Genomic DNA, 21,988 nt, shown 5'->3' with positions numbered 1-21,988 from the left:
CAAATACATAAAGAAGCATAACCTACATAACCTAACACAACTCAATAGAGCACACTGACATTTGTTCTTTTGAGTGATGGGCATTTTCCCTCAGAGAAAGGAAGAAGGGTGAAATTCCAGCATTCCCAAATGCGTCTCTAGCTCACTTTCATTGGCTTAGCCCACAGTCAATTTCTTTGTGATCCACTACTGAACAGTGAGAACAAACCTCAATTTGTTCTCAATAAGCCAGAATTCAATTTCAGACAACCACCTTCAACCTAGCACCACAGAAAATTTGAATTCTGATCCTATCGTATCCTATCCTATGCTGACTCAGGCACAACTCTAAAATTATCTCAATGCTTTCTCCTTATTTATTAGAAAACAAAAACTGTGGAGGTATATGAAATGATTTTGGTCTTACTGGCAGTTAAGGCAGTTAATATCAAAATGGTTTCAACTGTATGGTACTAGTTAAAAACAAAGGAAATTAAAGTACATACGACCTTTTAGAAGCTAAACATCTACTAGCATTAAAGTGCTATTTTCATTTATTTAAGATTATCAGGGGTAGAAATTGCTGCACATACAATGAACTATTTTTATATTTATGAACACAGCTGTTAATTTTCAAACACTTGGAAGGATGAGGCCATTATGAGGAAAGTATGAAACTTAGTAAATAGTTTCAAAATTCAGTATTTGGGGGAAAAAACAATTTTAACTAAAATAGAGCCCATATAATTATTGTAGCTATTCTTTATATTATTAGGAGCTTTGATTAATTCTGGTAACTTGTATCCCCACTAAAATGGCTGATATGTATAAATAGACGCAGGATGAGATGGCCATTTTAGGTATTTATATATGCACAAAATTATCAAATCTGCTTTAGGGGATGGCATAGAGGATAAATTTCTTCATGAAAGGATAAATGGTACTATTTATTTTTCAAATTCATTTTCAAAAATAGCTAAAAGACAAAAGGAATAATTCTATTTATATAACATTCAATAATAACAAGGAAGTATTAACCTTTGGTGATAGAGGTCAAAGTCCTGGTTTCCAAGAGTGGGAAGGGGCACCTGGGAAGGGGTCATGAAGAGATTTCCGGGGTGTTAATAATTTCCTATATCTCAATCCGGGTGGGGTTACATGGATACATTTACATTATAAAGTTTTACTCCGAGGTACATTTATAATTTGTGTACCTTCTAAATATACGTTTCAATAAAATGTTTATTTAACATTAAGGAAATTTGAGGGTAAATATATTAAATGAATGGGAATTCAACTGTTCAACTTTCAAACTGGTGTAAATGCATAATGGTTCAGGTTATCTTCGTATTTTTAATCTGTGTTAGCGTTTACCAGGTGCCACGCTGATACTTGGCAATTACATTTGGTAATGATTTAACAAAAGAAGTTCAGTTATTTTTAACTAAAAGAGACAAAAGGCAGAAAACATGAAATTGTATTTCAGTTCTTCTATTTTACTCTATTTACATTTTAAAAGTTACCAAATAATTAAAGCCCTGATAAATAAATATAGACTGCGTGAAAGAACATATGACATAACGCAAATGATTTAAGAGATAATTTATGCCTAATTAACCTTAAAGAGCCTTGAGGATTTTTTAAATAGCATCTCTCAATCTGTGTTCAGAAGAACACTAGTGCTGTAGCATTTTATTTTTTTTTAAGTATTTAGTATTTAATTAAATTTGGGAAATGCTTCTTTACTGTGGGATTTCTGAAAGCCTTTATAAGTTAATGAATATTGTGAATCTCTAAGAAAGGTTATATGGTAAGTGGCCTTTCCCAAAGGCCACACCCCCTCGCCCACCTCCGCCCCCACACCTATTTACACAGGGTTCCTTGGAACACAGATTAACATAGTTTTAAAGCAGAGCAAAGTTCTGAGAGTGCTGCTCAGCAATTTCCAACTGTGCTAAGTATGCCTTTAAAGGTTCTGTGCAGTGTAAACTCCTCTGTTTTTGACAGTTGACTGAATGGGCAGAAAATAAAATTGATCCATTGACAAGTATCTTTTTTTTAAAAATAAATTTATTTTATTTATTTACTTTTGGCTGCTTTGGCTCTCTGTTGCTGCGCGCGGGCTTCCTCTAGTTGCAGCGAGCGGGGGCTACTCTTTGTTGCGGTGCGTGGGCTTCTCATTGCGGTGGGTGGCTTCTCTTGTTGAGGAGCACGGGCTCTAGGCGCGCAGGCTTCAGTAGTTGTGGCACACGGGCTCAGTAGTTGTGGTGCACGGGCTTAGCCACTCCACAGCATGTGGGATCCTCCCGGACCAGGGCTCGAACCCGTGTCCCCTGCACTGGCAGGCAGACCCCCAACCACGGCGCCACCACGGAAGACCCAACAAGTATCTTCTGAAGGTCTACTATCAAATAACTAGCACTTGCTTATGCACTGGCTGGCTGCAATGAAAGCTGGAGAAATATGAAAAAGTAGTTCTCACTCAAGGGGCTATCTACTTGGGTAGAAAAGCTTGAATAAGAAACTGTGAGAGGGCTTCCCTGGTGGCACAGTGGTTAAGAATCCGCCTGCCGGGCTTCCCTGGTGGCGCAGTGGTTGAGAATCTGCCTGCTAATGCAGGGGACACGGGTTCGAGCCCTGGTCCGGGAAGATCCCACATGCCGCGGAGCAACTAGGCCCGTGTGCCACAACTACTGAGCCTGCCAGCCACAACTACTGAGCCTGCATGCCACAACTACTGAAGCCCGTGTGCCTAGAGCCTGTGCTCCGCAACAAGAGAAGCCACCGCAATGAGAAGCCCATGCATCGCAACAAAGAGTAGCCCCCGCTCGCCGCAACTAGAGAAAGCCTGCGCACAGCAACGAAGACCCAACACAGCCATAAACAAATAAATAAATATTTTTTTTAAAAAGGAAAATTTATTAAAAAAAAAAACAGAAAAACTGTGGCACTCAGTAGTCCAGAGCATGAAGACCTTCTGGACAGGGGCACCAGCATGAGGAGGAACACTCAGGCATGGTAGTAGCAGTGATCTTGCGGTTGTCAAATGAAGAGCCAGAGGGAGAGAAATCAAGTTAGAAAAAGAGCAGAATTAGGTTCGCTGATAAAATAATCTTATGGGAGGCCTTGAATATGCAAAAAATATTAGAATCTCTTTTCTTTCAACATTCATTTTAAGATTTGTTTTAAAACCTTATGCCTGAGCAGCTCGAGTGCTGGATAAATTTTTAAATGATTTATTTCTCATTATTTATATTTAGATTGTTACTATTCTGTCCATTTTAGGAATCTAATTTAGGTATCTCATGGTCCTGTCTAGACGGAATGTTACAATACCAGATACTTCTGCAATTTTAAATAAACTGCAAGGGGATATATGTATATGTATAACTGATTCACTTTGTTATAAAGCAGAAACTAACCCACCATTGTAAAGCAATTATACTTCAATAAAGATGTTAAAAATAATAATAATAATAAAATAAATAAATAAATTGCATGCCTCTTCAGATGACACAGTCCCCCATTATTCACCACTATACACCTATTAACAAAACATTTAATTCATAAAAGCAGGCTATGGTCGTATATAGACACAAGGGAAATCACAAACCAAAAGACATTTTGTACAGATAACATCAACTTGTCCCACCTTCATTAAGTCAAGTAAAACGCTATTTAAAATTCCAAGGTATCTTCTCTCCAATGACTGAGGATGGTTAACAGCTGGAAACTGTAACAACAACATGACAGAAGTATTAGCACGTGGGTAAGGGTATGTGTGTGCATGTGCTTTGAGTGTTGGAGAAGGTAGCAGATGAGCAGAAGCTACTGCCCTAGTGCCAAAGTTAAATTTATTTCACATGTATATTACTTTTGGTGTCTATGTATTTGAGGTAGGGATTAATAGGATTGGGTGTTAAATGACAGGAAAACTCACAAGTGAAAGATGATACTTAAATCTAGTCGGACAATACTGAAGCATGTAAAACAAAACAAAATATAAATATTTGAAACTATTCAGTTTATACAGTCTTGTCTACTTATACAAATAATTTGGTTATAATAGAGTTCATATAGAATTTGTCTGCTTATACAGACAATTCTTACACCCTTTTCACAACAACATATCATTTACTCCTGAAAATTAGAGAAGTAAAAAAAGAGAAAAAGGCCAGTATGTGAAAGGCTACAGAAGTACAAATAATGAATTCAGACACACGTTCTATTATTGCTTTTAATATACTCTTTGAATGACCTGTTTTCAATTCCTTCCTTTATGTAAGTTGGAACAGAAGGCAAACAGGCTCCTAAATTAACAAATGCATTTTTAAATAAAATGAGGGGAAAGGGTCAAGTTTATTCAGATGCTCTGTCCTTCCCTCTGCCAACTCACATTTCACAGTATCTAAGTGGATGGTAAAGCATTAGAGTCCAATGCCATGTACTCCCTCCCAATGGGAGGGCTACTTTGCTTTTAATATGTATTTCCTTTATACCAACATAAGAGCATTTCAAAGCCTGAAATCTCTAAACATGCTAAATAAGTTGATGAGAGAAGTAGTTATGTAGAAAAATTCAAACAAGGTATTAAGCCGTCATCCCCACACAGTGCTAGGTATGGCAGGAGATGCAGAATATGGGTAAGACCAAAACCTTGCATGTAAGCAACCCTCAGTCTGATTGTGAAAGCAATCAGTACGAAACTGTGTGGCCATAAATTCTAGTTGAAGCTAAGAGAAAGGAGAGGCCAAGGTGGTTTGCAGCTGTAGAAGAAAGAATCATACATAGATAATATCTGAACTAGCTTTTGAAAGATAAGAAAAAATGTGAGGATAGAGAAAAGTAGGACAGCACCTTCTAGATAGAGGACGTAGAGGGAATAACATGAATTTAACACAGACACACAGGCAATAACCTAAAACTGGTTTCTGAGGGAAGTAATGCTCTGTGAGACATTTTAACAATTGTTATTCTTCTTATTTCAGAGATGAAGAAGGTGACGATCAGAAAATTCAAATAAATGGATCAAGGCAGGTTACATAATTAAAAAGCAGAACTTGTATTTGCACCCAGGTCTGTGATCCAAACCCACATTTTTTCTAAACATGGGCGCCTTTCCTAAAGGAGGTACAGAGGTTCCTCTGGATGTTACTGGAGCATTAAACATCAGCCCAAAGAGAGAGACACCTGTCATGCTGTGATAAAAGACTCTATACCAGTAGATTTTAATTAATATCTTGCTTATGAGGTCTATCTTATGCTACCAAATACACCCTCCTTTTTTTCCAGAAGTAACATTTCATCAATAAGAAAATTAATGCCCAAGGTCAAAAGGTATTAGAAATATGATTTTTAAATGACCACACAAACTCCTAACTTTAAAAAATTAATTTATGTTTTTTGGAAAGAAAGACACCATTCTCATATTAGGTAATTCAACAAATAACCAAAACTCAAGCATAGAAGTTTAAAGTATGCCTCAATCAGTAGTTTGTTTTTTCTTTCCTTTCTTTCTTGATCACTTGGCCAATACGATACAATGAGAGTGCCTCTTTACTGAGCACTTACTATGTGTCAGGCACTGGTCTGGGCATTTTACATATATTATAACGTTTAATCTTCACAACAACCCCATCAGGCGGTACTTCTGTTATCACCATTTTACACATGAAGAAAAAGAGGCACAAGGAACTTGCCGTAGGTCATTCAAGTAGTAAACATGGAGTCAGGCTTTGAACCTCAGCAGCCTAACTTCAAAGTCTAGGCCCTATATTATGGGATGGCAATTGTTATTTTTTTCAAAATAATACATACTGTTAGAGCAACATCTTGTTGATTTTCCAATCTCTACACAACCGAATCAAAATACAAATCACACTGGACTGGTTACTGGTAAGTCCATGTTTCAAGGCAGTTGCAGTTCACACACCCTGTACGCTTAGCTGAGAATGTCTCAGACTTTCTCAAGTAAATGATAAAGGAAGACTTTTCCCTCAAAAGATGTGGTTAAACCTCCAAAAAGGTTAAACTAATTTAGTTAAAACACCACAAACACTTTCAGACTAAAATGTAAAAACATTACGGTTTATAAAAATCAAAGTGTCAGGGAAGCAGCAATTTCTCCAAAGGATATTTACAAGCAGCACTGTCATGTACTGTCTAGCATTTTACCGATAATACTATTTAGTGAGGAGGTCTGTAAACAAACAGGACCATAGACAAAGGAGTGAAAGATCTCCTTTGTTTGGCCTATCTAATCCAAATGCTACTCATTCTTCAATATCCATTTCAAACTGCAAATCCTCTATAAATCATTCCTAGTGAATCTAGCCAACTTTCTAGAATGTTTAACATTCTCAAGGTCTCAACTATATTTAGATGTATTAGAAAACAGTACAATGTAGTAAAGAATGTAGTACTTCATTATATACCACGCTTTATTATAAATTGTATTGTTTTCTAATTATTTCATGCACAAAAGTCTTAATTCTTCAGCGAGTTTACAAGTTATTAAAGCCAGGTACCATGGCAGATCTGTTTACACTCTCTTCAGAGAATCCAGCTTAGAGCCTCTTTAACCAGGCAAAGAATAAGGCAGCCAGAAGACCAAGCTTGATGCTCCAGGTCAAATATTCAATCATTTAATACTATTCAACCTAGTAAGAGCAACTCTAGGTGTGTTGTGAATATAACGGTGGCCATGATAGCTCATTTCTTTAAAGAATTCATTAGTCCAGTGAGGATACATTTTTCAAAAAGCTTTTTTTAAAAAAAAATTTTTATTACAATTTTTAAAAAATTGAAGTATAGTTAATTTACAGTGTTGTGTCAAACAGCTATTTAAAAGAGACTGCCATGTGTGCTACAAGAGCTATGACCAGAGTGCTTCAGGAGCACAGAAGGGGGAGGCACCCATTCCCCCTGGAGAAGTCTAGAAGGACTTCATGGAAGGACACTTGACCTGAGTCTGGGGGGAGGGAGGATGGAGAGCTTTCCAGGAAGTGGGGTAAGTATTGGGAGAATTATAGAAATGAAAACATAGCACTGCAGAAACAAGGAAATGGTGACAAGTTCAATGTGGCTGCAGAGCAGGGGGCAGGGGGTTGGAAAAGGTGGGAGACAAGGCTGGAGGGCTAGGAGCAAGGGGTTTTTAATGCTATCCTAAGGAGTTTAAATTTAATAAGCAATCTTGTAGAGGTTTTCAGCACAAAGACGACAGAATTAAATGGGCAGTTTGCAGGAAGATCATTCTAAAAGCAATGTGAAGACTGTAGTGAAGAGAGAAACTTGGAGAAATCAGTTTGGGAGTGGTTGTTCAGGTAAAAGGTGGTAAGAGTGAAAGAAGTATTAGAGATGGAGAGAAGGGAAACATAATTGAGCTTGACTGCTGATAATGCAGATTGGTTCAAGAGAGCATTCAAATATTCATCGAGTCCCTACTACATGTGCTGGGCTAAGCTAGATGCTGGAAATACAGCAATAAAACAGATGATTTCTAACATTAATAATTAAAAAATAAACAAAATAATTACATACTGTGATAAGTGCTATGATGGAAAAAGAAGGGTGCTATGGGAGAGACCAAGAAGGAGGTGGGGGAAGTATGTTGGGGGGTCAGAGACAGGGGGCATTCTTGGAGCTGAGATTTGTAAAATGAGAAGGGGCCACGCAAGGGAAGTGCCTTCCTGGGAAAAGGAGTCACAAGTCCCAATTTCATGAAGCTGGAACACCTGGGAATGTTTATGGAAGTTAAAGAAAAAGAAAGGTAAGTGTGATGAAAGTCTGGAAAGGGATGGGAATGGAAATGGGTATGAGTTGAAGTCAGGGAGCTAGAAGGGCCCAGAAAAGGCAAGGTCTGATGGGAAGGAGTTTGGATGCATTCTCAGTGAGACAGGAATTCATTAGTTATGACTCGCTTTATTTCTGACTAGAATAGATTTTCCTTTCTTCTGGACTGAGGGCAAGTCCTACTTATTATCATATTTTCAGCATCTAGTAGGACAAATGCTCAATAACTGTTGAACTATTTGCACCCTAATTAATGGTCATAATTTGGCTATTTTTCAGCTTACACAAGCAAAAATAAAAGGAGAAAAAAAGAAACTTGCCTGAGGTAACTCAGAAAGATTTGGAAGAGAGAGAAAGCAGGAAGGGGATGGAAGAGAAATGTTTGCATTTCTGTTCCTTTCTTTCTTCCACACTCATTGAGCCTAGCAGGAGGGATACTGTGCTGGGCATTCATGTGTGAGGAGGGGTACTCTTCAAAGTGAAATAAACTGAGGCCAGAAAGTCAAAGGAAAAAAACAAAGTGCTTTGCAAATGTCAAGAAAACATGGTTTGAGAATTATGCATTTAAGAGAAAGAAAAGAAGTGGTGGTGAGCTTATTGTATAGTTCCCACAAGGGCCACCAACTGGCATGTTGGCCCAAACAGGGTAGTTGAAAACTAAAAAAGTTGCTTTGGGGGTGGATGGAACAGAGAAGCAGCTTGTAACTGGCCACTCCAGTAAGATGCCTCCTGCGACTTGGCTGTCCCTCATTTGGGGAAAGTTTATACTTTAAGACTCTTTTTAGCATATTTTCTGAAATCAAGTTTTGCACAAAGTTAGCAAGTCTAGAAAAGGCTGCCCAAGACAATACACTAGTTTGAAAAGAAGAATTGATGTTTCACTAAACAGGAAATACCCACTAGAACAGCACCTTTAAATATGCAGAATGTGAGTATTCATCATCTTCCTCAAATCACTACAAATATGTTTGCTCAAATAAGCAATAGCCATTTATGCATTTTTCTATCTTTTGGGGATGCTTAATATTTTGCATAAAGAAACATTCTGAGATAACCAAAGTTTAGAATAATGCATACACTAAAAAAGATTTTGAAAAATTGGAACTTACAAATTAGGAAAATATTAGCAGCTCCCACTTTCGAATTTAGACTTTTTAAAATTCACAAATACTATGTAAAATTCAAAAACAAAATATTATAATGGGGATTATAAACACTGTAATGGGAAAGGCAATAGTATTTGATGGATAGCTTAGCATTCCACTGTGCAATGAACAATGATTTAAATACTAGTGTACGTACTGATTCCATTTGGGGTTTTAGCAAAGCCTCTTACCCGGAGCCCGTGGAAGCGAGGATTACTGTAGAAGAGCTTCATTTGCTCAGGTGGAAGTGGTCCTAGCACCTTCTGAATAGTAAAAAGTTGGTCAATTTCGCTTTCTCCAGGAAATAAAGGCTGTCCATCACTAAGCTCCCCAAGAATACAGCCCACCGACCACATATCTACAGACTTGCCATAGGGAGCTCTGAAAAGCAAAGGGAGAGATTATCTTGGCAACTGAAGAAATAAGTTTTAATAATTTCCAAATTATTTTGAACAGATTCATGATTTAAAGCATATTTGGGTATTTAAGGAATTAAACAATACCACATGGACAAAAGTGAGGCTGAAAAAAAGGAATTACGGATATCAAAGTAAAACTTCAGAACACAAGTGAATAAATCTATGCTAATAAAGCCATCAGTTTAATAAAAATTAGTTAGTATACACTGATTTGAAATCTATTCACATCCAGATACATTTTGAATATGAATGGATTAATAAACCCTAAATACAGCACACATGTCTGATGAGTTACCACTCACTTGGAGAATGAAATGCTCCCAAGAAATGTATTTTCTAGGTAATTATCCTTTAGCTCTCTAAATGTCAACAAGTTATACAGATCCATTTTTTGAGTTCAGCCTATTAAAATGTACCACTGACTTATGTGTCTTCTTAAACAACAAACACTTAATATTATTTAACCTCTGATTGCACAGAGTCAAAACAGCTAAGATTGTGCTAAACGCTATTGGATTATTTACTTCAATCTATTTATACCCTTTGTTTACGGGGCTTTATGACAGGCATTTCCCTCAAAGCATTTTTTCCACTTCTTTAGGGATTTATAGCTATCTTCCAAGGTCTGAGTTTACCAGAGGGCTTTTGGAGTACTACTGTTGCTAATCAGCTATACATGAAAATCTACGTATCCCCAAAAAATCTTTACATGTATACCGCAATATCTATAGCCTTAAGTCAAATTACATAAGGCAGATTAAGAAATCATATTTTTTAGTTTCAAACATAAATTATCTAAGTTTTAAGAAGGGAAAGCCAAAATAAAATATCTGAAAAAAAAAGGAATTAAAATTCTAGAATGCCATAGTGCTATAGTAGTAATATAAAACTTTTAACAAATACTCTAAAGCACTTTTAACATAATACAGAATATGTTTCTAGGATAATAAATCATTGTAACAATAAGTCAATATTTTATTTATCTCATTTCCTCCCATAAAAACCCAAGAACCATACTAGGAAACTTCATTTAGATTTTTTTGGTAGCTTGCTGGGAAGGGAAGGATACTGATCTTTCTTTCATACAAGTATGAAAAAGACAAAACTTGTGCTAGATGGAGAAAACTATGGAAAATCTTTACATACCCACCATAAGCTATTTTTCTTCTGTCAACTAATTTGAATAATTTATGCAGCTGTAACTACTTTGAATGTCAAGGACAAAGTCTTGAGAATGTACAAAAATCTGTAAATTCTTCATGTTAACCAAATATCAACTGATTTCAATGGGATTTTTATACAAATAATATGGTTCTTCAACCAGTACTTGACAATCATTTAATTAGTAATATTCAATTTGGCTCAAATTAGTTGCAGTCCCCATCTACTTTTGGTAGCTCCCATATAGCTCTAAACCTAACTCAGTTTATGAGCTATAAACATAGCTCAGTTTCCCAGGAGGTATTATTAGGCAGCAAATACTCTCTGAAGTTTCATAATAAGGCTGTCCTCAGAATGAACTCCTCAGGGACATCTTATAGACAAAACCATATTATAATGAGCCCCTCTACCATACTTGAATCCTCAGATGGGGTTCTAAGAATGATTTACTTCGTACTCATTTCTTCTTTGGCAAATCCTGTCCAGGAATTTCAAACTCCCAATCCCTCCCAAAAGAATGGACAGATGAATGGACTACACATTAGAGTGAGTCCAGACAGAGGTACACAGAAGAAACATAGACAGCACAAAAGAAAATCAATCCTAAATCCAAGTTGAAAAATGAGCACAGAAATTCTAAAATCTCTCCACACAAGGAGGGATAATAAAGTGACTAGCCACCATTTATTTCACAGGATGAAGCACAAGCTTTTGATTTCAAAAAAAAATGGTAAAGCTTTCAATAACTGACACCAATAATTCTTATAGGCTCTAGGTCGGCAATGAAACAAGAATTAACACCAAATGGTTGGTAGACACTGGGAAATCAATTGTTAACTTCAAAATAAACCCTCAATGAGAACCTGCTGCATAGTACAGGGAACTCCACTTCACTGTACAGTAGAAACTAACACAACATTGTAAAACAATTATACCCCAATAAAAAAATTTTTTTTAAATAATAAAAAAAATAAAGAAAATCAATTGACCACAAGTGTAAAAAAAATAAAAATAAAAATAAACCCTCAGTGGGGGGGTGGTAGTGGTGGTGGTGGTGGGATGAACTGGGAGATTGGGATTGACATATATACCCTAATATGTATAAAATAGATAACTAATAAGAACCTGCTGTGTAAAAAATAAATAAAATAAAATAAACCCTCAGTGAGTAGCTTAAACATATAGTCATCATGATCTTCAGAAGAAATACAGAAATTTATATTTCTATTATATAAAGAGTACCTTTATTTATTAAAATTTTTTTAAATTGAAGTATAGTTTACAATGTTGTAAAAAATATCTTTTAAAAATTAAATTTCTCATGTCCCCTAGATACATGTATGGCACACTAAAGAAAAGAGATGAAACCTATAATAATTTGTGCACTGGTCATCATTACCACCATATCTAATTTTATTTGTAGAGTGTGCCTTCTACCTCAATTCTTTGATGGTCCCAAAGAAGGAAATACGATCTAGGAAAAATAAGAAAAGAATACAACTACGATAGGTAGAGAATTATTAGTGAAACTGTGTGATGGAGATCAAGACTGCAGGTCCTTTCTTAGGTTCTAAAGTTAAAACATATTAAGAGGAAGAAGTATCTTATCAGAAAATGCTTTTCTGGTGTTGACAGGTGAATGAAATACCACTGAAAGTGGAAGGGTGGCACAAAGTGGATGGATATGGCAGTGTTGCTGAGAAAATCATCAATGTACTAGTTTGGAAAGCCATTTATCATCAAACAGGATTTACAATGTTCAGAAGGAAAATAGCAGTTGGTTCAATATTTACAGAAAAGTGGCTAGGCATAAGAGATACTTCATAAGTATCTGCTGAATGAACGAATGAATACATGAACAAACAGATAAGCCGGAATGTCAAACTCTGTGGATATCCACATTCTTAATGTGGAATATTATTAACAAAGATGGCAGCAATAACTCCCCCCCCATTTCCATACACCTGCCACTTTGTAATGTGACTCTGCCACTCCTCCCATCAAGAGGCGAAGTTTATTCCTCCATCCCTTGAATCGGGGCTTAGACAAGTAACGTGCTTTGGCCAATGAGGCAAAAGTCATGCAAAGAGGCTTGAAAACCACCTTTGCTTTTGGGCTTGCCCTCTGCTCAGGGAATTCTTCTGCTATTATATGAAGAAACTTGGACTAACCCACTGGAGGATGAGTCCCCATGGAACAGAGATAGTTTGTCCCAGCTGAGGTCCTAAACCAACCAGCCTCCAGATGACCTGCTGACTGTAGCTACATGAGCAACTCCAGTTGAGACCAGCAGAAGAATCATCCAGTTGAACTCAAATAGCTGACTCCCCCAACCCGATGGCACCCAGAATTGTGAGCAAATAAAATGGTGCTTGCTTTATGTCATTAAGTTTTTAGGTGGTTTGCTATACTGCAATAGGTAACTGGCATTTAATTAACTCAAGTTCTTATCTTCCACAGATAATCCCAAAGTTAACAATAGAGGATCAGCAAATATGTAGATGTCATTCTATTCTGGGAAGGTAACTCACCCAAGTAAGAGTTCTGGGGACCGATACCACCTGGTGGCCACATATTCTGTATAATTAGCATTATTGCCTTCTGATAGATTCCGAGCAAAACCTGAAAGATAGCAAAGCCCAAAGGTGTAATTTTGAAAAAGAATTAATTTCATGTTGACAAAATATTTCAGTGCTATTAATACCTTAAAGGAACATCAAAAGAATATAATGATTGTTACTGAATGGGCTGTTTATTAACAGTGTCCTTGTCATTTAAAAAAGTTAGTCCAGGGCTTCCCTGGTGGCGCAGTGGTTGAGAATCTGCCTGCCAGTGTAGGGGACACGGGTTCGAGCCCTGGTCTGGGAAGAGCCCACATGCCGCGGAGCAGCTAAGCCCGTGAGCCACAATTACTGAGCCTGCGCGCCTGGAGCCTGTGCTCCGCAACGGGAGAGGCCGCGATAGTGAGAGGCCCGCGCACCGCGATGAAGAGTGGCCCCCGCTCGCCACAGCTGGAGAAAGCCCTTGCACAGAAACGAAGACCCAACACAGCCAAAAATAAATAAATTAAAAAAAAAAAAAAGGTTAGTCCATTGTTCATTCATCAATTAAAATATACAATGTATTCACTACAAAGCCAGTCTCTCCTCTCTGATAAAGAAATCTGTTTTCAAAGTCATTGCATGCTTTTATAAGCATTCAGAGCTTTTCCAATAAGTGTAAATCTTAGAAACAAAATGAAGACTCCACAAGAGCCAGAAGTCAAAGCTAAATTAGCATGTTGCAGATAGTCATTAATTCTGCTATGTGGGACCTTAGATAGTATTTGTATATCTATTGGTGCTGATCAGCTCCAGCCATTATGTAAACAACTAACGGTAGGGTTTGGCAATGATGGAAACAAAGCAGGCTAAAATGATTTTTATCTCCTAATGTGACTGAGAAGCATATTAGGGATATCTTAATTACCTTACAGACTCTATTGCTACCCGATCCCCCAAGTAACAACCCTTTCAAGAGGTTTTGGGGCCACAAAATAAACTGGCAGGTAGGTTAATTACCCATCTAACTCACCAAAAGCAATATAGGTTCACTGTAAATAGTTACAGAGAACCAGAATATTAAAATTAAAGGTAAAAGTTAAGGTGTATGTCAGTTTCAATAAATGGAAAATAGTGTTTCTTAAAGTGGAACAGTAAAAAAATAAAAATAACCACAGCAAAGACAAACCCCCTAACTTCAGTTAATCAACACTTCTTTATAAGACATATTTGGAAGAAATATTCATATTTTTTAGTGGGATTCTTCAAGCCAGACAAAGCAGCTACACACTCTGGGAGGGAAAACAATCAGGAGGTTCTTGGTGGGGATGTGTAGGGCACAGAACGCCACATGTGGAGCCGTCATGTGGAACTTCCTGACCGTTTAAAGCTGTCTTTTCTTTAAGAAATGATGCTAGACTAAGGATACTTTTTTCCAATTATTAACCATTCTATATGCATCTTTTTTATTTATAACTTGCTTGACAAATTTCAGCTCCTAAGTACTTGTTAAGATGTTTAGGTACAGCAGGACTCTTCTTTGCAGTATTTTTTTTTAATTAATTTATTTTTATTTTTTTGGCTGCATCGGGTCTTAGTTGCAGCACGCAGGCTCTTCGTTGCAGCACGCAGGCTCTTTGTTGCGGCACGTGGGCTCCTCTCTAGTTGTGGCGTGTAGGTTTTCTCTTCTCTAGTTGTGGCGTGCGGGCTCCAGAGTGTGTGGGCTCTGTAGTTTGCGGCGCGTGGGCTCTCTATTTGAGGCACGTGAGCACAGTAGCTGTGGTGCGTGGGCTTAGTTGCCCCATGGCATGTGGCATCTTAGTTCCCTGACCAGGAATCGAACCTGCATCCCCTGCATTGGAAGGATTCTTAACCACTGGACCACCAGGGAAGTCCCCCATTGAACATTTAAAGGGAATAAATGGAATCATTCTAAAAATGTCTTTTAACCTTACAGATATATAACTATTGCATATATACAATACATATGTATTTACATAGTTATATTTTCAGTGTTTATGATTATGCCTGAAACAATTTCTATCAATATTTAAAATATTAAAAATTTTTTTATCCTACTCAAGCCAGAAGGCCATAGTGGTATTTTCTGGAAAATTCTTTCTCTGAGGTCATTAAGTACTGGGCTTATGAATATATGCACATGCATGTATTTGCTTTGAATTCTCATTAAACAAATACTGCACGATGAATTTTTTAAAATAGTAGACAAAACTATGCAAAGAGAGAGTAGAACTCTTCCCAAAATCCTTTTTTTAATATACAACCCAATAGAATGTTCATTTGCTAATTTAAGTCAAAAGATAAAAAATACTTTTAATACACCTGTAAAAGCTACCTAAGTGTTATATTAAATTAATTCTGTACTTACAGGGCTCAATTTCTTTTTAACTTACCAAAGTCACACAGTTTCAAAACATCATTGTGGCTGATTAAGAGATTTTCTGGTTTTATATCTGGAGTATCAAGATTAAAAAACAATTATTAAAAAATGTTCCATGTACTGCTGACTGACACTGTTAGAGCACTGTAATGGCACCTAATTAGAAATATCCAGAGTAATATGAATAGAAAACTGTGGCAGTGAAAAGCAGAGTAACACATTTTATGCTGGTACACAAAAGTTCCAATTAATTTCTTTTTGAAAAACATGCAGACCACCATTTCAAAAATATTTTTCCCCTTAAATCTTAAAGGCATTAATTGGATCTCTGAAAGGAATTCAAGAATGATTAAATCTAGGCTACCACATTTTAAGGAACTGTTTTTACTTTATAAAATACTAATAATACAAATTTTTGGAGATGGACTATAAAATGTTTACACCCAGAAGATACTTTAAAAACACATATGAGAGTAAGTAGGTAGCATTATATTTACTGGAGAAAAAAATACAAATAAGATACATTGTTTGTTATGATTTTCTGTATAATTTCTATATTTATATATCTCTTTAGGTTTTCTATGATGTGGTTCACAATCATAAATGTCTAGTGCTGAAGCTATGATGGATGAGTCAAGATAAGATTTCTCATTTTTTCCATGGATCTTTTGAAGATGTGGTGGGAGTTAAGGAGTAGAAATACATAGAAAATGCAGTTTAATTCCCTCCCTTTGGAGGCATCTCACAATTCTATTTTTAGAGTACCCATCATCTATATTATATGGTAGAAGTGAAAATGGAGAAAGGGAAGAGGTAGGAGTGAGATCTGTAGATTTCAGAATCATGGTTTCTGAATTAATTCACAACCATTAATTCACTATACACTTAACCAAATCACAGTATCACTATGGAAATGCAGCTAAATCGGTTTCTTAATAGCCTCAAACTGTAGTAGAGACTGTTATTAAAATCATTACCCTAGACACTAGATGTCCAGGTGACCAAGACATCTCTCCATGCTGCCAACAACCTGCATAATGTAACTGCTATTAAAGTCAAATGCAAGAGAAATACAAACTGTCTCTTTCCAGAAATAATAGGAGTTGACATTCTTCACATGACCTTTAAGCTATTCTTAAAGTGAGGCTATTTTTAAAGTGATATCCTTGTGTGCCTGTTTAGATAAATTAAAATGTAGTATTCATTTGTCTGATAATTCAAAGATAAGAAGTGGATACTGCAACATTTTCTGACAAACATCTTTTAGCTTCATTATTGTATCAATTTGTGTCCCTTGAATGCAAGAGATTACCAGGAAAAGATAAATGGTATAGATTAAAGATCTTGCTGAGCAAGTAATTTCCCTTTTGCTGCTATAAACCACCCACTTCATGGCAATAAAGGACAAAATAGAACAGTTTATGGAAGTATAATCATGGCCTTTATGCAAGGTTGATCATGCCTACAACCTGCAAACAATGGGCACTTTTCATGAACAGGTAGGGAAAATCAGGAGGTAAAGGTACATACTAGAGATCTTGGTCTAAGAGGAAATGAGAAGTGACTGTCAATGGGGGCCAGTGACTTAGCACCACCTACCTCTAAAGCCTGATTCTGGCTTATTTCACATTACCTGGTCTACCTGCAGGACCAAAAGGCAATGGAGAGGGTAGTTCCCCCCCCGCAAGTAAGCTTCAAAGTTTGCATTTGTTGAGTTCGTTTTATCACTAGGTGCTTCTGCTGTTGAAAGTGGATCTGGTTTTACAAACACAGAGATCTCACCATAATATCCAAATAAATGTGCAGTCCATCCTTTTGGTGGTACAAAAGGAGACTTGGAGCCCAAACAATGTTTCATATCCTATACTTTCAAAATGTATTTAATTTAAATGGAATGTCAGTGCCTGTGTGAAATATTTTGTTAACTTTATTTGATATTTTAATATTTTCCATTTCAAAAATTCCATACTTACCTCGATGAACAATATCATTCTTATGGCACCAGTGAATAGCTTTGATTAGCTGATAGATATAACTTTTTACTTTTTCAGGTGGAACTCCATTTGGCATTTCTTCCAGCAATTCAAGCATATTCTAAAAATTAAATAGAGAGCCATTGATCTCCAAAATTAGGTGGCACATAAATCATGTATTAACAATTTAAAAAAGCACCTTGGACGATAATTCATCTAATACACAGCATGCATATTTCTAAAATTGTTTTGCTTTCCATCTACAAGCTTTCTCGTGAAGCAGCATATTGTATAAAATCAAGGTTCTCTTTTAAGAGAAATTCCATTTTTACTACTCCCCAATGCTATCTCAAATAATAACCCTGTGCACTTTTCAGTTTCCCTAAAACCTATCAGGCATCATTTTAGCCTAATTTCGAGGGAAAAACAACATAAAGTAGAGAAAAGACACTGTAATGTATAGAAGAGAGGGGAAACAGTCATTTTAACATAGTGCACTGTGCATCTCCAATAGAACTTTGAAATAAAATCAAGCCTTGAAATATTTCTGAGAGACCTGGAAAATATTCTTAAATGATCCCTAAGGTTAGCAGTGATCAATATAATCAGAACAAATATTTAAACAGGCTACAAAATACTGTTGAAATAAAAATTCACAGACTCCAAACAAACCGATATTCAAAAATCTTAGTCTGGAGTCAGAGACCATTCTAAAACTCATGCACATTTTTTAAGTAGAAATTCCACTTAACCAATTTCTGCTGAATTTCCAGATTAACTAAATATTCTCCATTCCCTCTGTAAAGCATAAGACTAAGGTCTACAGCATGATTAGAGCTTATTGTTTGTAGATGACCATCTAGGACAGCAGTTCTCAAAGTGTGATCTGTGGATCTCGGAGGAGGGGGGGGTCTCAGAGGACCCATGAAATCAAAACTATAGTCATGACAGCACTCAGTTATTTGCCTTTTTCACTGTGTTGGTATTTACACTGATGGCACAAAGCAATGATGGGTAAACTGGTGGCACCTTAGCATGAATCAAGGCATTGGATTTTTCAATGCCACAACGTTACAGTTAAAAAAAAAAAAAAAGAAAGAAAAAGGCCAATTTTAGTAAAGGATGTCTTTGATGAAGCAGTAAAAATTATTACTTTTATTAAATTTCAGTTCTTGAGTACATGTCTTTTTAGGAATCTACATGATAAAATGAGGAATACACATAAAGCACTTCTGCTGCATATCAAAATACGATAGCTGTCATGGGGAAAAGCACTTGGGTAACAGAGTTATAAACTGAACTAGTCATTTTTCTTCAGGTACACCATTTTTACTTGAAAGAATGACTGATACACAGGCATTTATGTTAACATGTAATGGGTCTATTATTATTTTTAAATGAATTAATAAATATTTTTATATTGCTCAGTTTTGACTTCTAATATGATAAATATTAATAGATAAAACTCACATAAATACAAAGCTCTTAGGGTTCCCAATAATGTTAAGACTGTAAATGGAGTCCTAAGAACAAAAAGTTGCTGCTCTACTACAACTTTACCATGTGGTTCCCACCAGTCAAGTTGTATTCATATAAACAATCAGTTGTTTATAATACTCCCATATGTATTTATAACAGATGCACTTGTTATTTTAATATAATTCAATATCATATAAACCAATGAAATAATGTTTTTAAAAAAGAGGTTTGCTGTTTACAAGAAAACGAAGTTTAATACTTTGAAAAGACGTAATACAGGAAAGCTACCACTCATAATGCTATCTAATCGATTGTGAGTGCAACAAATATAAAACACTGGCAAGGGACGGTGGTGTGGTACGGATTCTTCACTGAAACTACTTGGCAATGTTTTTTTGTTTTTTAACATCTTTATTGGAGTATAATTGCTTTCCAATGTTGTGTTAGTTTCTGCTGTAATAACAAAGTGAATCAGCTATACGTATACATATATCCCCATATCTCCTCCCTCTTGCGTCTCCCTCCCACCCTCCCTATCCCACCCCTCTAGGTGGTCACAAAGCACTGAGCTGATCTCCCTGTGCTATGCGGCTGCTTCCCACTAGCTATCTATTTTTAATTTGGTAGTGTATATATGTCCATGCCACTCTCTCACTTCATCCCAGCTTACCCTTCCCCCTCCCCGTGTCCTCAAGTCCATTCTCTACGTCTGTGTCTTTATTCGTGTCCTGCCCCTTGGTTCATCAGAACCTTTTTTTTCTTTTTTTTAGATTCCATATATATGTGTTAGCATACAGTATTTGTTTTTCTCTTTCTGACTTACTTCACTCTGTATGACAGACTCTAGGTCCATCCACCTCACTACAAATAACTCAATTTCGTTTCTCTTTATGGCTGAGTAATATTCCATTGTATATATGTTACCACATCTTCTTTATCCCTTCATCTGTCGATGGACACTTAGGCTGCTTCCATGTCCCGGCTATTGTAAATAGTGCTGCAATGAACATTGTGGTCCATGACTCTTTGAATTATGGTTTTCTCAGGGTATATGCCCAGTAGTGGGATTGCTGGGTTGTATGGTAGTTCTATTTTTAGTTTTTTAAGGAACCTCCATACTGTTCTCCATAGTGGCTGCATCAATTTACATTCCCACCAACAGTACAAGAGGGTTCCCTTTTCTCCACACCCTCTCCAGCACTTATTCTTTGTAGATTTTTTGATGATGGCCATTCTGACCGGTGTGAGGTGATACCTCATTGTAGTTTTGGTTTGCATTTCTCTAATGATTAGTGATGTTGAGCAGCTTTTCATGTGTTTGTTGGCAATCTGTATATCTTCTTCGGAGAAACGTCTATTTAGGTCTTCTGCCCATTTTTGGATTGGGTTGTTTGTTTTTTTGATATTGAGCTGCATGAGCTGCTTGTATATTTTGGAGATTAATCCTTTGTCAGTTGCTTCGTTTGCAACTATTTTCTCCCATTCTGAGGGTTGTCTTTTCATCTTGTTTATGGTTTCCTTTGCTGTGCAAAAGCTTTTAAGTTTCATTAGGTCCCATTTGTTTATTTTTGTTTTTATTTCCATTTCTCTAGGAGCTGGGTCAAAAAGGATCTTGCTGTGATTTACATCATAGAGTGTTTTGCCTATGTTTTCCTCTGAGAGTTCTATAGTGGCTGGCCTTACATTTAGGTCTTTAATCCATTTTGAGTTTATTTTTGTGGATGGCGTTAGGGAGTGTACTAGTTTCATTCTTCTACATGTAGCTGTCCAGTTTTCCCAGCACCACTTATTGAAGAAGCTGTCTTTTCTCCACTGTATATTCTTGCCTCCTTTATCAAAGATAAGGTGACCATATGTGCGTGGGTTTATCTCTGGCTTTCTATCCTGTTTCATAGATCTATATTTCTGTTTTTGTGCCAGTACCATACTGTCTTGATTACTGTAGCTTTTTTTTCTTAATTAATTAATTTATTTATTTTTGGCGTGTTGGGTCTTCGTTTCTGTGCGAGGGCTTTCTCCAGTTGTGGCGAGCGGGGGCCACTTGTCATCGGGGTGCACGGGCCTCTCACTGTTACGGCCTCTCCCATTGCGGAGCACAGGCTCCAGACGCACAGGCTCAGTATTTGTGGCTCATGGGCTTAGTTGCTCCGTGGCATGTGGGATCTTCCCAGACCAGGGCTCGAACCCGTGTCCCCTGCATTGGCAGGCAGATTCCTAACCACTGCACCACCAGGGAAGCCCTACTGTAGCTTTATAGTATAGTCTTTTCTTTCTCAAGATTGCTTTGTCTATTCGGGGTCTTTTGTGTTTCTATAAAAATTGTGAAATTTTTTGTTCCAGTTCTGTGAAAAGTGCCATTGGTAGTTTGATAGGGATTGCATTGGGTAGTATAGTCATTTTCATAATGTTGATTCTTACAATCCAAGAACATGGTATATCTCTCCATCTGTTGGATGGAGAGATCTCCAGATGTTTGTATCATCTTTAATTTCTTTCATCAGTGTCTTATAGTTTTCTGCATACAGGTCTTCTGTCTCTTTAGGTAGGTTTGTTCCTGGGTATTTTATTCTTTTTGTTGCAATGGTAAATGGGAGTGTTTCCTTAATTTCTCTTTCAGATTTTTCAACATTAGTGTATAGGAATGCAAGAGATTTCTATGCATTCATTTTGTATCCTGCTACTTTACCAAATTCATTGATTAATTCTAGTAGTTTTCTGGTAGCATCTTTAGGATTCTCTGTGTATAGTATCATGTCATCTGCAGTGACAGTTTTACTTCTTCTTTTCCGATTTGGATTTCTTTTTCTTCTCTGATTGCTGTGGCTAAAACTTCCAAAACCATGTTGAATAATAGTGGTGAGAGTGGGCAACCTTGTCTTGTTCCTGATCTTAGAGGAAATGGTTTCAGTTTTTCACCATTGAGAACCATGTTGGCTGTGGGTTTGTCATATATGGCCTTTATTATGTTGAGGTAAGTTCCCTCTGTGCCTACTTTCTGGAGAGTTTTTTTTTTTTTTTTTTAGAGAGTTTTTTATCATAAATGAGTGTTGAATTTTGTTGAAAGGTTTTTCTGCATCTAATGAGATTATCATATGGTTTT

At 36.7% G+C, this 21,988-nt stretch overlaps 1 protein-coding gene across 2 annotated transcripts in view; it reads right to left on the bottom strand.

The window, feature by feature from the left end:
* CDKL5 (cyclin dependent kinase like 5) overlaps nt 1–21,988 on the bottom strand; it is a 185,763-nt gene that overhangs the window by 32,308 nt on the left and 131,467 nt on the right. For both annotated transcript variants that reach the window (XM_068533949.1, XM_068533950.1), the window contains exons 6-10: nt 17,410–17,530; nt 15,450–15,509; nt 13,027–13,117; nt 9,107–9,296; nt 3,632–3,712 (exon numbers count right to left, since the gene is read on the bottom strand). In XM_068533949.1, the coding sequence (XP_068390050.1) occupies nt 3,632–3,712; nt 9,107–9,296; nt 13,027–13,117; nt 15,450–15,509; nt 17,410–17,530 (543 nt within the window). The remainder of the gene's footprint in view (nt 1–3,631; nt 3,713–9,106; nt 9,297–13,026; nt 13,118–15,449; nt 15,510–17,409; nt 17,531–21,988) is intronic.

Source organism: Eschrichtius robustus, chromosome X (assembly GCF_028021215.1).
Source record: "Eschrichtius robustus isolate mEscRob2 chromosome X, mEscRob2.pri, whole genome shotgun sequence".
In the NCBI taxonomy this organism is placed as follows: Eukaryota; Metazoa; Chordata; class Mammalia; order Artiodactyla; family Eschrichtiidae; genus Eschrichtius; species Eschrichtius robustus.
Note: the sequence above shows the minus strand (reverse complement) of the source record. Positions and strands in the feature narration are given on the sequence as shown.